The sequence below is a fragment of the Pungitius pungitius genome, chromosome 18, assembly GCF_949316345.1.
Source record: "Pungitius pungitius chromosome 18, fPunPun2.1, whole genome shotgun sequence".
Lineage (NCBI taxonomy): Eukaryota > Metazoa > Chordata > Actinopteri > Perciformes > Gasterosteidae > Pungitius > Pungitius pungitius.
The window spans coordinates 11,883,755-11,902,059 of NC_084917.1; the positions used below are offsets into that span (position 1 = coordinate 11,883,755).

The window sequence follows — 18,305 nt, forward strand, 5'->3', positions numbered from 1 at the left end:
TTAGATGGCTGCATCTCTTTCTCATTATCTGTCTTCCTTTTTTTATCTGCATTGTTTACTGTTTTTTTTGTCTTTTGAATGTCTGAATCTGTCTCCCCTATCCACTGTGTCTTGTGTTCCTTTCGTTAACTAAAACTAGGACTCTTTTGAGATTGAACGGCATTCAAACTAACTAAAGACACCAGCAGCACACAATGAGCACGCACAGCAGGACTCTGGATCTCTAACTTATATTCTGGCAACTCTTGATTGACGCACGTCAAAAGTCAACCAAAAATGTCCCATTCAGTTTCCGCTTCCTGAAGTGATAGGTGTGTCTGCTGCATGTATGAATGATCTTATGCATTGAGGGATGGTAACAGGGTTGGTGACAAAGCAAGCGTCACCTTAGCAAAGGGAGCATTTTCTAACAGTTTACATACTCATTTATTTTTTTTAAAAGATCACAGGTCACATTAAGTGGTCATTGCACCTTATTGTGTAGGAAATAGTGGAGAAGGAGGTGATTTTTGACACAGCCGCTGTTTCCCTGAGGCCTGTGTCTGATTAAATCCACACAGACCAGACCTGTGGAGGTACAGTCGTCATGTCTCTGGCTCTCCTCACAAGGTGCACATTCGAAAGAAAAGAAATGAAACAAGGCTCCCATCTTAGCGAGGTCTATTCCTGTTTCACTAAGGACTGCTGCTGGCGTCTGCGCAGCGTAACATTTCTGACCCCGGGGCCGCACTGCTGGGGTCTCCTGACTTTGATGCAAGTCCACTTACCTTCTACCACTTTACCGTCCTTCTTACTGAATCGGTGTTGAGACACATGCATTGTGGAAACGCCGCAGCATGAGCCACAGCTTTGCCAAAGAGAGGGGCGGGGAAGTGGGCAGAAAAAGGGGGTGGAAACTATGGGCTGACACGAAAAACAAAACAAAACATTTGCACATGGTTCTCAACAACAACACAGACAGGAGGAAAAAGCAGGAACACACACTGGGAGCAGACAGGAATCCTAACAGGATCACTTTGATAACTGCTTGTACTAGACGCGTCTCTATTTGTCAGGTGGAGCATCCTCCCCTGCCCTTGTCGCCAAGCAACAATGACAACACATTGTTTTAAGGGCACAGTCGCACTTATGAATCTGGCCGGTGCTAAGAATCTTTTTGGTGGACTTTGGAGGCTGTGATGGACCCCGTTCCATCCAAGTTTACCAGAAAAATGCTATATTGTCTAATTATTGACCTACTTATGTGCTTGAGAGTAATTGGCATGATCGCTCCTCCTTTTGTGTTCATTCATTTTGTATGTGTGTCAGTGGAAGAGATGGACTACCACAGAGCTTGTGTCTGATTGTTTTTTCTCCAGACTGCATCAGGTTTGTCTGATGGCTTTCCGTCTTACAAATAGTTATAACCCTGCTTACACTTGATCCCTAAAGCTGCATCTGTCAGAGAGAGGGAGAGACAAACACACACGCTTGTGGGAACATCCACATCCTATCACAGTGTTTCCACTCAGATCTCCGGAGTGGTCCTTTTCGCAAAACTTGCCAAACAATGGATTTCTACTGGCAGGCTTTGACAAAAACAAAGAGGTGGAAAAAAACCATCCATCATTTTGACAATTCTCAATCCACCAGGGTGCATGTAGTGCTCGGTGTAAATATGTGTGTTCTGTGGCCTAGCAATGTTACTGAAGGTTGAGAATTGTTTGACCGTCTTGCTAATCAACAAATGACCCATTACCCGCAAACAAAAGGGTTTATACAGAAGGACAACATTTATACCTTAAACCTGCGTTAGTTGTTGACAAAACTTAATTTGGATTTGTGTCGCTGCTCACCTGGCAAATGTAAGTCCAACATTCCTGCTCTTTTTTTTTTGTCCGACGCAGGGAAATGTTTGGCTAGTAATCTTCTAACTGCTTAACCATGTTGACAGTAAAGGTAGAGCACGGTGGGCGTTGAGGGCGTAATTGCAGAAAAAAGCTGCCTGCTGTTGCCGGGAAACTACAGTACCTGGAGCCACAGTACCATGGCCTGAGGTAGAAATGTGAGGAGGCATCAGAGGGTTATTTCCACCAACTGTACGAATCAAAGCCGCTTTTAATGGTGGAGATGAGTAATACGGCATGTGCTGAACAAGGGTAGAATAAAGGGCTTTTGTGTCCCCAGAAGAAGCTGTGTGAAGACTAAATGTCCTCAAGTGATGTCACTTGAGTCAGCGTGAGTCGGTGCTGAAGACAAGTCTGAACACACAACATACTCAGGGGTTTGAAAGAAGTGAGCTTATCGCTCCTCTGTAGTCGGCTACTAGCATAACACATGAATATCTCTGAACTAACTGTCATTGAGTGACTTGCAATGTGGGTAACATGCAAGGTTTCAACAGGGAAGAAGAATATGGGTTGTTTAAAAAGACATAATAGCTTTATTTGGCTTGGCCAATCCCTCTCACATCATCCGGCTGTGTTGTAGAGTCGGATCGACAGGTCGGCCTGAGTTATACGAGTCTCTGCTCCAACGCTATCATTATGCATGTCATCGCCGAGCTCTGGGTATCGTATCATCTGCTTGTCAGGAAAGCCCAACCAGTGCAAATTGTGTGAAGCTGATATCATTCCCCAGCTGTCAAAGCTAAGATCAATCGTTCCGTATGTTACATTCGCTGTCGTGTTCACAGCGTCAGCCAAAAACAACACGCTCTCTGCTGTCCGCTTAGCCGCGCGCTCGCACTTCTCTGAACTTGGCTCTGCTGGACAAAGAGAGAAGGAAGGAAGCCGGCGGATCTGCTGACAGAGCTCCTTCACTTTGGACTTCAAGCTGTCCATAAATATCTGCCATAGCCAGCCAAGACGCTGCAGCCCAGCGGTACATGAGTGCACCACCTCAGGTCACCAGTCTCTTTGCTTTCTCTTTTTTTTTTCATGGCCTCCTGCCAGTGTGCAAATGTAAATCCTGCCGGGTTTGGCTCCGAAATGATGGACACAGGTATCTCAGGGCTCTGTGATTAGTGGGTGTCAGGTTTAATGATCATATCAGAGACGGAGAAAAGTAAATCATACAAGCTGTGTTGAAGATTCTGTGATATAATGTTATACTCTCTTAATTATAGCTCTGAAAGATACCCAGATACCATCTGTTTCTGTCGGACGAATGCAGTCGTGCAAATCCCTGCTTCATATTTCTGTCAGGTCTGGTCGGTCGGTGTCATGTGCATTGGATCATGTTGGTGATGGCAAGAAGAAAACCAGTTTAAAAAGTGAATTAGAGCGGATTTCTGTATATTTAACTTTTATTCTTTTACATTTTGCCAAATTGGCTGCCAAGACTGAATTAGCCTGAGTATTAGCAGTTCTTGTTAGCAATGTAAGCACGAGGGGATAGAACAACGATCAGGGTTTTACTTGACCTTTAGCCCTTCACCTTCAGCTACCTCCTCAACACTGTTTGTAATCTTCTGTTCAAGAGCAACTGTTAAAAGACGAAACAAGGTACATGTAATTTATGAATTCAATTTGAGGTGAGGCAGCAGTGTGAGCTTACAGCACGTCGTTGCACTCTCTAGTCACTTTGTGACTTGGAAGACAGCATAGTTAGTAGCTTTAGTTCCCTAATCCCTTGGCTTCAGACACCCCTTTCACATGGGGGTCTGAAAGCATTACATCTCCCAGGCCTTTAGAATTAAAACAGACTTGATGACTTCATGAATTAGCTTACCTTGTGTTATCATTCAAATACATAGAAACGAAAGCATGTGGAGTCGACCTTTAACAAAGGTTAATTGACCTTTTTATAAAAGGTCAACACAACTGATCAACGTTGCTGTGAAACATCTCGCTTTAAGTTTTTAACCACACGTACACATTGGATTGAAGAAAAGACTCAATCGCCAACAATCATCTGGTGGGGCGGATCCTGGAGCTCGAACCACTTTTTGGGGGGTTTGACTCTGAATTCATCAAAGACCGCGCTGAGGGACCACAGCACTTTTGCTAAATTAAACACAAGGTTGTGGAAGCATGCTTTGTGTTTTCTGTTAAAATATGAAAGAGCATCCGATCGCAATGCCTTTTTTTTCTAACCAATAGGATGTTTCAGCATGGATTTAGCAGAAGCGTTTTATCTGCCTGGCAATGCTCATGACTGTTTCCAATATGAAATCAAGTAATTACAGACAAGGCCCCCAAATCATGGAGCTCAAGGGGAAGTGGGTGGTTGAAAGAAGCCGTACTAGGATGAGTGTAGGATTTTGGAAAAAGAGGATGGACACAGAGAAAAGAATACTTGTCCTGGTTGCATCTTCCTCTTTATCCCCAGGAGGCGCGTGACAATTTTCCCAAAGCGAGAGGTCCCAACACGCTCAGAGTTACCCCTCCAAAACATAGATTTAGTCTGCGCTATCTGTGCAGTGAAGATAAATGAGCTCTGGTTAAATGCTTGGTGATGGAGTGTTGTTGCTCTTCTGCGTCAGCGTTCACTTGCTTTCTTCTCCACTTAGACCCTGCACGACAGCGCAGGACCCTGGAAGCCATTTTGTGGCGGGGAGCACCAAGATGTGCTGGGAAATTGTCTACAATTTATAACGTTTAAAAAAATCATTGTTTTCTAATTCTGTTCAACCTCCGTCAGCTCTTGTTGCCGTTTATGCCCGACCACCAATCCCTTTGTTGCTAGCAGACATGATGTAGTGCTTCCTGTGACGTGGTGCAGCCCCGGCGCTCTCGGCCTTAATGCAGTGGAGGTTGACACTGCTGCGTAAATCAAGCCAACCTCAGAGAATCCTCCCTCAACATTTCCCATGCAAGTGGTGTTTCAACTGTGGTTGTTTCGCTGACTCTGGCCACTGCGGCTTTCCCCTGCTTCTAATTCTAACTCTTAGCTCTAGTTGTGTGCACGTTTCGACCAACCCCAATCCATTACTGTGTGGAGGCAAGACACACACACACACACACAGACACACACCAGCGCTGTCCCTGATTTCCTTTGTTCTGCTTCCCTCAGTTGGAAGGAGCAGGTTAAGTTGTCCATGCTGTTGCGGTTAGCATGTTATGCCAATAATATATAATCTTATGCAATCAGGTGGTCCGCTGGTCAGCTGACATGAATCCTCGGATATTCAGATTGTCAGAGTTGTCCCAGATCTGACTCCACGACAGTTGTCCTTTTCCTTGGAAACAAGGCCCTTTCTCAGCGTTTAGAGGCCAAGCCCACGGGGCTAATGGGCTGAGCTTATGTCTCCCACTGTGTGCGTGCGCCAGATTACAAGTATTGTCTACGCGGGATGTGCGGTCGTGCTAGTGAAAGGGTGTGTTCCCCACTAGGTGTGTGGGTGTGTCTGCTGGGAGCCAGAGCAGCCTCCCGTGGGTCCAATGTGAGCGGAGCCGAAGTGCAGACAGATCTGCCGCGTCTCCTGCAATCATGCTCCTCCATGTTGGATGGTATTTGCTGCTGGGATGCCTGCTGCTGGATTTAGACGGATTGCACGTGCAAGGTCAAAGGCGCCGGGAGGGACAGGTACTGCCTGGTGTAACCCTTGCACACATGTTTCCATTGCTTTTGTTCTAATGGGCGGATGAAGTACTGTACTGTGGCACACAATTCTCTTGTGATCCTGTGATTTCAACACAGGGACAAAAAATCACTGTAGAAGATTCAGTGTTGTTGTTTAATGTTTAAAATGTGAGCTTGCACCTGCTGCAGTGTTCAACCTAAATAATATTCTGTGGATGATGTCATGCAATGTCCACTTATTGTTGTTGAACCTTCATTTTACGTCCCTATATATATTTATTTTTTTGTATTCAGTGTGTTCTGTTTCTGTATGCAATCATGTCTCTCTAAACGGCATTATTAAGATTTGAAGGAATGACTGATTGAATGCACCATCAAAGTAATCCTCTGTGTAACTGCAGTGATAACTAATGGAAAACGTCTGGATTTACGCACATTCATGAAGCTAATCCAATTCCGTTTGGTAATTACTTCAACTTTAATGACAGCTGTCAAGGCTAAAACAATGAAGTTGCATAATTAAGTGAGTATAAATCAGCAGCATTCTCTCCTGCCTTCTTACTCGGTGAGTCCGGAGCACCTGGGTGATTTGGGTTTTCTAAAACATAGAGTAGAACACAGCTCTCTGTATTTAAGATCTGACACATTTTGTGAAAATGAGAAGCTAAATAATATAATAAAAAATTAGATGGCAGTCTTTTGTCCCTCCAACATGCTTCATGATCTTATATCCTGGGACCACCACTGGTGAATCAGTGGACGCTTTAATCCCCAAAAACTGGCATTTCTTGGGTGGTCCTGCTGGGAGTAAATTCCCCGACCACGATGGTGTGAACGCTGCACTCAACCTGCTGATCTACTGAACAACACGGGCTCCCCCTGAAAAGTCTCACGCTCACTTATGTGCACGTGACAATTGTGACGCACAGAAACACGCTCACTCTCTGAGGGTCTGGTTATTAAAAATATCCACATCTGCAGAGAGTTAGTCCTTTCTCTTTTGTAATGCTATATAACAGTAAAGCTATCCCTTCATCGTGGTTGCAATATCGAGCTATATGGTTGCTTGTGATTTACACTCCGAGTCGGCACCAGAAGCCGGAGGACACACACAGCTCACTGGCGCGTGTCCCTTCCTCTGTGCCAAGCTTCTGTTGCTGCTGTCCATGGGTTTGTCTCCAGTTCCTTGGTAACTCTTGTTCATCTATTATTTCAGCAGTTTAGTCCTCATTGAAAAGTGATTAGCTTTTCTTTGCTTTCTTCAACTCCCCTCCTTGTTGCTGAGACCTCAGACCACTGTTATCATACTTTCTTTTTTTCACACCAAATTGCTTACTGCTGCTTGCAAGACGCAGCCAGTCTGCATACCTGTGTCTTGGTTAGATTTACGGACCTTGCCATTTGATTAGCCCTTTGTAGGAGTCAATGTGCATTGTCTGTGTGTGTGTGTGTGTGTGTGTGTGTGTGTGTGTGTGTGTGTGTGTGTGTGTGTGTTGCTGATGCCCCTCTAGCCTGCAGCGTTGGTGTGAGGCCTCCATAGATTTTGCATTGCTGTTTACAGGGGAGCTGTCAGCTGCACATGTAGACAGTCCTGAGTGCGGATGAAGAGGACACAGTGGTGTGTCGTAACTATTAAAGGAGTCCAGGTGTGCCCCGTCAGAATCCGCCCTAATTCTAATTTACTGGGTTTTCCCACAAATATGGTTTTAGCGTTTCAGAGAAGTTGATAATGTTTCATGTTCTACATTCTTTGTTTAATGGAACTGGAGGAATTTCAAAAGCTCTTTTAATCATCAACTGTGATCATTTATGTCCAAAATGTATTTAAATTGAATTTTCAAGCAGGAGAAAAGCATAGTTTGACAAATATATTGGAATTTTTCCCAGCAGCACAGGCACGCAGAGATACAGTAACAGAGACCACAATAAAACGAGTTAATTTGACAGTGTGATTGATTGGAGAGTTTCAAGTCCCTGCAGGTTGGGCTGATGGCAAAAAAGGGTCAATGGAAGAGAAGAAGAAGAACCAGTTTAGAGCTTTGGCTAATCCATTCAATTGTGAGTTCACCCAAAATATCTTTTGAACATGGCAAATACAGCTGTATCAAACTGTGTTGTTTTAATTATTGGTCAATACATTTTTTTATGATATAATATTTTGTCTGTAAATTGTGTAAAACAACAATTTGGTTTCTTCTTCAAATTGCTTGATTGAATATATGTTCAAGTATAAAACTGTTGATAACTTAATCAATTGATTAATTATTTCAGCACTAATGGCACTGCTTCCATTACTCAGAGGTATTCAATTTAAAATCCACAAGGTCCAGTTAGAGAGAATTTTTTAATGCAAAGATCTGATACATCAGAAAAATGTCTGTCTCTTGCATTATGACTTAGTCCCACATATGTTGGAGTGGCAAAGCAGTTGCATTAACTTCTGTTTCTAGGCAATAGCTAACTGTCCAATCAAATGAAGAAAGTTTAACTGAATAATATCTGAACAATATTTTTTTCACTTCTCAAATTGAATACATTTTAAAGAATAATATAAATCAAATAATTTTTCTTTCATGTCAAGTCGAATAGGATGCTGCATTTAAAATCCATAAAAGAATACTTTTCAAAAAGGAACTGAACTGAATTCAGTGACGTAAAAACTAAATAAATGATTACATCGTCACATTATATGATTTACAACGTATGCATATGCCTTTCATTTGCATAACCACTAAAGCAAGCTGGCAAGTTTTTTTTGCTGTGTTTTATGCTCCAGGCATCAAAAAGATGTTTAACACATCTAAGAGCCTAGCGTGATGCGTGCTACATCACTCAACAGGGTTTGATTCTCCCCTGCAGCCGACATGAGCGTATGTAAGGAGGATCTTGGTGATGAATGAGTTAACAGTCTGTCCTTCCTGGTTGGCTTTACAACAGTAAGTATCCTACACAGAGAAGCACCATTGCTTAATAGCCACCGGCTCACTTGTCTCCATGTTGTCTTGTCTCTTCAGCACCTTCAAACTAAATGGTAAAGTTGGGATGAAAATGTTTGAAACGCAACATGTCTAAGAAACTACATCACAATGGCCCCTTTATATTATAATACTCTCTATCACAGTAGCGTGTGATTGTTAAACATCCAGACTGGCCTGAATATTCTCCAGACGTTTTATCCTATTAGGGACTCCAAACACCCAAAGGTGTGTGTTGGGCGGAGGTCAGGGCGGAGGTCAGGGCTGTGTGCGCGCCAGGCAGCAACCCGGGAGAAACCCCACTGGCATCGTCATGTGGCAACAGGAAAGAGGCTTCCACTAACTACTGGCACACAGAGGGAAACACACGGTAGTAAAAGGTGTCAGTTCGTTGGCAGAAAGGCACCCCAAAAATGGGAAAAAAAGGAAAAACAACACAGACAGATAATGAATTATACACTATTATTACAGCCCAAGGCTTTTAAGACTAATGAAGCACATAGACTTTACTGTGGAGGCTTAAGTAAGAGAAAAGAAACCCAAGAGTAATGGTCTGACAGCAGCATTAAGGAGGCATTATGGGAGCCTGTTCATCAGCCTGCAGCCTTGCATTCTGACACCGTCTGAACCACGTAGTTCATCCGTGGATCGCATACTCACGTCGATCCCTGCTTAACGGTGTGTGTTGCTAGGATACTGAGACATAAACGCAGATCTGAAGCAGGCACGGTGCCTTTGCTCGCTTCAGCCTGCAGCTTCAGAGCAGATAGATGTTGTATCTGCATGTGCTATTAAGTCTTTAAGAGTTATTTACTGAGATTAAAACATCTTAATTTGACAAGATAACTACATGGATGCATGCTATCGCCCGCTCTGTGGGTTATCTTTAGATACTGGATAGTACGACACCACTATATACACATGTTTTGACTTTGACACTGGTTTAAATGCTGATAACAGTCTCTCCTGCCCTTTTTTAAGAACTGAGGCTTACATACTGTGTGTGTGTGTGTATGTGTGTGTGTCTTTGCAGCAGCTTTACTGTTAATGCTTAAGAAGTTCATCAAATATGTAGATTTACATGAAAATGAACTCGAAGAAAATATCCCTAAAATAAATCAATCTGTGTTATTTTACTAATAATTTAGTTAGTTTAATTTCTTTCTTTGGTGGTGGGTGTTAGACAGCTATTGGTTCCTGACTGACGGGCCAACTTGTCATAGTACAACTAAGTATGTCCTGTGTTGGGGCTCATAGTGATATCTCACAGACTGGAGATTAGCTGAGGAGGCATGTTGACCAGAGGAGGTCTAGTGTCAGCTTATCGAACAGGGCCGGCTGCCTGACTGGTCTGGGATAAGTGGGGAAAAGGAAGAAAGGACCTTTGTTTTCAGTTGGTGCCCCGTGTTCAGTCTCTCCTCATGTCAGGCCTTCACCAAAGGCCCTGCTTCACTGTGCAATATGTGAGACTCGGTGCTGTTCTGATATTCCAGATTTGATTAATGAAAGCCTTGTTTGATTGATCATTTCAAGTTACTGGGCAAATCATTGTTTCTGATAACACTCAGAGCATGCCCGATTGATTTTGGGTATTACAAATGCCCGTAACACAAAAGCAAACTCAGCACCTTTAGACCTCTGTGTTGCTTCCCACCACAGAAGCATTATCCCCTCAGCATTGAAGTTTTAGATAGGGGGTGCCTGGGGTGACACCAACATCATTTTGGCCATCATCTCTTCTTCCAGGGATGATTTCCAGCCAGACAGCTGATCCCCTCTCACATACAGCGGGAGTGACTGGGGGTCACGTTTCGCTTATAAATGTTCCCACTCCTCTTAATACTCTGGAGCTATTGGCAGTCTGCAGACCACAACCGCAATAAAGCAAATGTTGCAAAGTGAGCCCTGTATCATGTTTTGATGTATAAAAAGAGTTAATGAGCTTTTTCCAGTGCAGTGTCGTATGACTTCTTTATAAGCTGTCACACAAAACAAGAATCTCTAATCATGCACTCTCCTGTCCTTGTGCTCTCGGTATGCCTCTCAGCTTCTCTTTAATGACTTCATTAGTCATCAGACTGAAGTTCCCGTCCTCAGAGAGGCCTCTCACTGCACCGCTGCTCCCTCGGACCCAACAGTGTCTGTGTTTTCTTGTGTTTTGCATGTTGTTGATTCCTTTGTTTTTCCTGTCACCTTTGGACACCTCAGAACTTCAAAATGTTGTTTGTTTTGGAAGAATTGATGACTTCATGAAAATCATCAGAAACAAGTTGACACTGTGACAGCTGATGGTCTTAGTCAAACTGATTTACAGTAAGAAATAATATTGAATAGTCAGGACTGACCCTATTGACTTGGTGGCACAGGATGGAGAATAAAGTGGTCTGTAATGGACGGAAATTAGTGTTGCGAATGAGTCCGTAATGAAGTGCATACCTGCGTGGTCTGCATCCTGGGCCTTTACCTTTAACTACACAAAGGCTTTTAGGAAAGAAGAGGTTTCCTTGTAACAAAGAGGGGCTCAGTTATGTTGTTCAACATCCGACCTCTTGAGCAGAGACATGTGATCTCACCTGAGTATCAGTGGGATAACAGAGTTGCTCTTCACGGTACTGCAGTAGAATTTGTGGTATAAAATGTATCCTTATAGGTCTAATCTCTACAGCAAACAGCAGTGGTATCCCTGCCACATTGTAATAAACAAGGAAGTAAACTAGGATTATGAAGGTCAAACACTGTTAGTAGCTCCAGCAGTGAGGAGAACTAACATTTAACAGACTAGTCAGTTAGAACCGATGAGATTTTCCAAATTTGTAATGATGTGCCGGTTTCGATGGCAGAAGTGTCACAGGTTAGCCTTGAAAACTTGAGAAACTGGTTGAGAAACTAATCGACTTGAGTGGCAACCAAACATGACCAGGTGTCAGTGACACGAGATGGTAACTTGTAGCTTGTTATTTTGGTCTTCTGAAAAGTCACACATTTCAAGTGGACCACAGCTCCTGCTTCTACTTTGAAAGGCTCTCTGGAGGCCGAATGGGTACCCCGGATTATTTGATACTTGAATGTCTTCTCAAAACATGATCGGCCAGGATTCTGTGGAAATATCTGATTCCCTTGTTTCTTCTTTCCCATCAGGAAATATTCACGAGACGAGGGAGTTCTCGAGGGGACGGAACGGTGCCCTCAGGGTCCGGTCGGAAAGGTTCAGTGGGCCGTGGGGATGTCTTTGTGGTGAACGAGGACACCGACTTGTTGGATCCAATCTTCCAAAATGGCGGGCAGGTCAACCCTCAGTGGACGCCTTCCACAAATAAACCAAAGGGAAGCCAGAAGGAAAAGCCCGAAGTGTCCTCCAAGCAGCCGGAGGAGAATATTACCACAGACAAGAAGGCTGACTCCGGTGGCAGAACGTTGTCGCGGTTTCCCGGGAAACCGTCTGGTGACATCATTGACCTGGACAAAGGAAGTGCCCCCAAGAAACCCCCAGTGGGATCCCCTGTAACCAAGAGCCCTTCAGATCCCAGAACATCCACGTATTTGTCTGAAAAGGCAGTAGTGGAGGAGGGGAGACCCGTCACCAACAGTAGACAACCTGACAAGGAGCACCGCCCCGTTGTGACCATTGTATCCAGAGACGGAGACCGGGCCCTGGGCTCTGATGGCAGAATGTACCAACTTCAGAATGGCCCTCTGGGCCGTATGGGTCCACCGGGGAAGGAAGTAAGTTGTCTAATCTAACCCTTCCTTTAATGCTACTTTCTTTTTTAGTTTACATTGGTGCATTTGTTTGGATATTGATTACTAAGGCGTATTTACTACTGATCTAGCTTTAGTGGAGGAAAATGCTTCATGCTTTACAGTCATTCAAGAGCTGTTCTCCTGCAGATGCCATCTGACTCTGATCAGGGGGGGTTGCACCGCTCTGACATGTGTGGATCCTCGTGTCTTTGATGCTGCGACTCGAGCACCAAAGCAGCCGCACGCTTAAGGAGGCTCAACAGTTTGTCACAGTATTGCTCAACAGTAACCTTCGGCTGCCCAGTAATCTGATTGGTGCGAAGGACTGAAGTCATTTTATACATCCGGATGCTTTACCTGGTGTAAGAGGTGGCTCATCACAGGGACCGCAGGGCACACGCAACCAGAACCAGACTGCACATCTGGCCACGTCTGGGGCGGTGTATGTTGTCACGCTGTTATAAAATCCACAGGATTACTCTGATTGAAGACGGCTGTAGGGAACATGAAGAAGGACGTCCTGTTGGCTCGTTCTCTCCCTGCATGTGCTGCATTTACCTCACTTTGGTATTCCTAAAACATTCAGTAAAAATATTGTGTTTTTGGGAGGTTTCGAAGCCACAGAAAATACACTGGCATGTCCTATGAATTGCTATCATTCATTCAGTACCGTGCATTGCTTAGCCTGGGCCTCATCCGTTGCCGCTGTATACCAGAACACTTTGTCTTGTAGCAAGGCTTAATCATTTCAGTGTCACTTCCAATGGAGAACTTCCAATGTTGGACAAACTGCAGAATATCACCAAGCACCAGATCCACACAGTATCAAGTGACTTAAAGAAATAATTGACACATGCCGATACATTCTTAACTTCTTACCATTTTATTGGCATTCGAGGTGTTGGAAGCAAGACGTTGAAATGAGTCTTTAGCTTTCAGGCGGTCAAATGGGCCACAAACTGGAGTGTTACTGGTATCTGTTGCCTCGCTTGTCCCTCTGGCTTTGAGCTGTTTCATTGAGTGTTGTTACTTGTTTGGCAGGGCTGTCCTGGTGAGCCTGGCCTGACCGGATTTAAAGGTGATAAGGTAGGAGAAGGTTTTTTTATGGACACAATAGAGGTGTTAAGACAGTCCACCTGACTCCTTTTGATTTAAACAAACCTGTGGTTGTCGAACCTCTTTAATAAATCCGAGGTTGCATTTCTGTTTCACCGTGGACATTTTAATACATACTGCTGTAAACTCCTGTCTCATTCTCTTCCAAGTCCCACTCTTCTGAGCTGCAATGCTGCATCAAATCACTTCTCTAATGTCATGTTAAAAAGTAATGAAGGTTAAGACTCCATATGGGCTGTTTTACCCTCCATATCACTTCCTTTTCATTTCTTACAGGGTAAACGTGGCCCTGAAGGGCGCCCAGGAAAAATAGGGGAGCCAGGACCCCCAGGACCGGCAGGTTTACCAACCCTCTACTTGTGGAAGAACACAGCGGAGGAATGGGCTGCCTTTCAGGTAAGTTGGTACCCACAATGCACTCCTTTTTTTCATTTTTTTGCAATATCTACAACTATTTGTTTTCCTTCTCTTCAAACGGATTCTTTCCTCGCTATATCTTGATTTCTCTCTCGGCCAATGCTTTTTTATTACTCAAATAAGTTACTCAAAAACTGAAAAATACCACTCTAGATTTAGAACTAGAATCATCAGGGTTTTCAGAATTATTTAAGAGTTTCGTACTTGTTGCACTCAATTAGTGTTGAAAGCCATGGAAGCAGCATGGTTTTGTTGGGTCCACTACTTAACAAATTGCGACGACATCACACAGACAGACTGTTATGTCTCCTTAAGATAAATTGCTTAAGTATATATAGAGGTATTTACTTTGCTCTTTAATGTTGGTTACTGTATTCTCTTGAATGTGTTGTAGCTTTCACTTCTACAGTCTCAGATAAAGTGTTAATGGCTGAATTAAGAGTGGACCTCTCCAGGAAGTCACCAAAGCCCAGCCATTGGACCTGTTTACTGACCAACCAGTGGGCAGTTGTAGCCACATAAACATCTTATGAACCCCCTCCGCAGAAAGAGAAAAAAACAGCTGTTTCTTAGATGTCATGGGGGCAAGTACATTAAAAATAATATAACCTTTTGAAATATCCATCAATTTTGAGTTGATTTAGGATACCAGCTGTTTGCCTAGGTGCTTTTGTGCTAAGCTAGGCTAAACACATCCTTGACGTTCACCACTGAATGCAGAAAGATGAACGATACGGTGACCTGACGCGTTCGATTTGAATCCTCATACACTATCACAATTCCTTCTTTCCTTCCAATCATCTTTCCAGTTAATTACTTTAGCTTGCTCTTCTCTCTGTGAACACAAGCAATTGGCTGTCAGTCGTTCAGAACAGACCCTGGACAGGCTGACCCAGCATCACCAGACTGTCTATAAAACCTTTGACCCAGGGTGCGTGCAAGCTGACGCTATTTGCTCATCTGTTTAATCTCTCTGCAGTGGACACAGCTGTATGTTATATAATACACACACCAGCATGACAGCATGATGGAGAACTGCAGCTTTTGAGAGGAGACGACAAAAGTACAGTCTGTTAGTAGTTTGTGAAGGCGATTTGTTACTGTGTGCTTTGAACCTCATGGGGGGAACCTGCAGGGGTGATTCACTTCCTTCCATTCCGAATGAATGGTAGTTTAACTAAATACACTGGTGTTTGGGACAAGATGGTGGAATTATTTGTTCCAATAGGATGGCTATTATCTGGATCTGTAACTTATCCTGCGTGTTTCCATTATTTTTGTAGCAAACCAACTTTTACCATTTACTGCAAGCTGGATGGCCTGTAAGTATGCTGTGACGCTTTACATCCTTTCTTTGTTGAGATTTAGTATTTCTTTTTTTTAGTTCCCACTGACAAAAGTCTGGTTACTTCTCTGTGAGCTTGCAGAGTAAAGAAGGGCCCGAAGGACCACCTGGAGAGATGGGCACGCCGGGCATACAGGTTAGAGACTCTTTCACAATTAGTAATGCAAGAAGAATAATCTCTCTGAGTTTTTCTAAACTTGGGGAATGGTTCCCTTCTTAGGGGCCGCCTGGTGATGCTGGGGAGCGAGGACAAATAGGGATGCCCGGAGAGATGGTGAGCAGCCTAATAATCACTGCCTCATCCAGAAGTATCTTTATTGGTGTCGCTTTTCAACTTTAAAAGCCCTCAGTGGGAATAACGCGTTGGGCGTCAGTTTATAATCAGACATTTTAGGGTGTCACTGGAAACTTGTGGATGTGGATCACAGCTGAATTGCTGTGGGACAGAACAGTGCTCATCTATACAACACGAGTCTCTGGATCCTGGTGTGTCTATTTTTACACACTGTTCAAGTAAATGAATTGTAATGTGCTGGAGCGGAGTCAGTGTGGTTAAAGCGCGGGGGTGTTTGGCATCACTTATGCATGTAACTCCCTGTGATGTGATCATTCCCATAGTGACAGAATAAACAATGAAAGTGTGTTATATTGCCAAGTCTAGATGTTCCATATTTCTTTTATGAATGTAATTGTAGTGGGCTTTAGTTGATCTGCTTCTCTCAATTTGTCTGGTGATATTTTATACATTTCACATTCTCTCACAAGACCTCCCTTGTAATTTAGTCAAATATAATTGACAAACTTTTGACTTCATTTGTTCGGGCCCCAAAATAACATCTTAAAATACATAAACGTACGTCTTGTCCACTGTAGGCTTATGGTGAGCCCTTTGCTATTTATTGTGTGAGGTCTTCGCTGAGTAATGAGCTGTTAGTGCGGACCAAACCAAAGTGTGGTTTAAGATATAAAACTCCACAGCCTCTGGTGTTTAAAGATGTTGTTGCTGTTTGAGCAGATTCCCTAAATGAAGGCACATTTCTGCTTGTGAATACGCCAGAGGTGATCTTGTCGATGACCTAATGTATGCAGGTCGTATACGTGTAATAACTCTGCAATATACCTGGGAGGGGCTTACCCCTACTTTGTCCACAAGGCACAGAGAAGCTCAGATAACAGCACACACACACACACACAGTGGGAGAGTGACCTCATTCTCCCAGGTGGTGTATCCAGGTGCAGGCTGTCCACCTGTCTACAGGCAGAGTTATTGCAGGCCACAGTCTACTTGACAGCCTGTTGTTATTTAGGCAATGTTATGAATGGCTCCACTGAGTTGTAGGGAGGCTCACTGTGCAAACCTATAATTTACAACATGAGTATTGGAATGCTGCTCTCTGTGTTTCTTACTTTTTAAAATGTATTTGTATTAATTATTGGTAGATGAACCGGGTAACCATATTTGTTGTGTTATAGGGCAAGTGGGGTGCTAGGGGCCCTCCAGGAAAGGCCGGGGCCCCGGGGAGGGACGGTGAAAATGGAGAAGATGGTCAGCCCGGGTCACCTGGTGCTCCTGGATCACAGGTGGGCACATTCTGTATGGTAAACAGGGAAACCCTACGTCCACAGCATGATTGGTATTTATTGTTCACCATCTTCCACCTTGTCTCTGGTCGGCATCAGGGCCCGTGGGGATACAGGGGAGAACGAGGGTCCAAAGGGGAAAAGGGTGATGAGGTGAGGAATAACACGGAACAGCTGCTTTTGTCATTCCCACTTAAATTTCAGATTTATTGTTTGTGAAATTGTAGCCCAAAAGCAATGGCTATGCTGAATGCAGTTCAAACCACAGCTCATGAATGCCATAATTGATCAAGTTTTATATATTAATAGCTTTCGCTTGTATAGTTTTTGAATGTAACATTTTGTCAAAACACAAGCTGCCATTTAGGTAAAACAAATTGACAAATTAATTGATATGCTTCAGCTCTTTATAGTTTTTCCAACCTTAATTTTTTTTTGGCCAATAAAAATGGATGTTTTTCTATCCAGTCTGCTGAAGTCTCATCTGAGGAAACTGTTGTACCTTTGAAAGTGAGGTTGGAGAGTGAAGCTCTAAACACAACTAAGACTTGCCTTTCAAGTCAAAACGGTAAATCTGTAAGCAAGCAGCTGCCTATTTACACATTCAATATTCGGTCTTGTTTTAGCTCTGTTTTGCACTTGAGGGAGGATCTTCTCTCGGTTGTATTTCTTAAGGAAAATAAAAGTAGGCCTTTGCAAAGTACTTCAACTTATACAGTCGAGCAAAAGAACTGGAAACATTACAAACTGGCATGAGATGTGCACGGCCTCGGACCGCAGCGCCCTACAACGCCCACACGTCATTGGTACCCATCTCCTGATCACTGGGGATATTTGAGCTAAAAGGATTCTAAAATACAACCACAAGCGGTTCACCCCGCTGCTGCCTGGAAAGAGGTACTGGAAAGAGAGAGCTTTCTTTTCTCTTGCTGGGAGCCTCCTTAATTTATATAACATTATGCTTATTTGTGTTCTTCTTATGTAGCAAATGCAGCTGAAATCTGCATGTCATTGTGCAACCCTGTTGTACAATGGAAACAAATTAAGCTTGCAACAATGTAATATTTATCTGATATATGCGAATATATATTTGCCAGACAGCTGTTTGGTACATTTTTCTAGAGGCTGTTTGCTGCAACCAAAGGGAGGAGGGTTGAAAATATTCACAGGCCTTTTAACCTTAATTCTCTGTGGGTTCGTTACTATGAACCATTGGATGAACTTTTTAGTGAAATTGACCCTTTTTTTTTCTTTTCCTCTTCAGGGTCTCGTTGGTCTCAAAGGTCCGAGAGGAGAAATTGGCGAACCCGGTGAGAAGGTACTTGGTGCAATTAAATGATCATTTTTATGACTATTTCAAATAGTATTTGTCCTCACAAAAAGTGTTTTCATTCCTGTCTGGATTGTTCTGAGAAGCACCACGCGGAGTGTGACAGTGTTTTTTTGTCTTTGTTCAGGGCTCTACTGGCGTACCGGGCCCGCCTGGGCCAGTCGGACCCACAGTGAGTGTCTCGTTCCCGTTTAGTTCCTTTTTCACATCATATTTGTAAACCTGTGAAAATAGGTCGTTCATCAACCTGAAGCATTTCTCCATAATCTGTCACATTAAGCTCCTTACACATGAA

The 18,305-nt window shown here is 43.5% G+C and overlaps 1 protein-coding gene across 1 annotated transcript in view; it reads left to right on the top strand.

Annotated features, from left to right (window-relative positions):
- si:ch211-196i2.1 (collagen alpha-1(I) chain) overlaps positions 1–18,305 on the top strand; it is a 71,681-nt gene that overhangs the window by 25,999 nt on the left and 27,377 nt on the right. The window contains exons 7-16 of the mRNA XM_037485505.2: positions 11,619–12,203; positions 13,263–13,307; positions 13,614–13,733; positions 15,038–15,076; positions 15,182–15,235; positions 15,320–15,373; positions 16,573–16,680; positions 16,780–16,833; positions 17,945–17,998; positions 18,138–18,182. Coding sequence (XP_037341402.2) covers positions 11,619–12,203; positions 13,263–13,307; positions 13,614–13,733; positions 15,038–15,076; positions 15,182–15,235; positions 15,320–15,373; positions 16,573–16,680; positions 16,780–16,833; positions 17,945–17,998; positions 18,138–18,182 — 1,158 coding nt within the window. The remainder of the gene's footprint in view (positions 1–11,618; positions 12,204–13,262; positions 13,308–13,613; positions 13,734–15,037; positions 15,077–15,181; positions 15,236–15,319; positions 15,374–16,572; positions 16,681–16,779; positions 16,834–17,944; positions 17,999–18,137; positions 18,183–18,305) is intronic.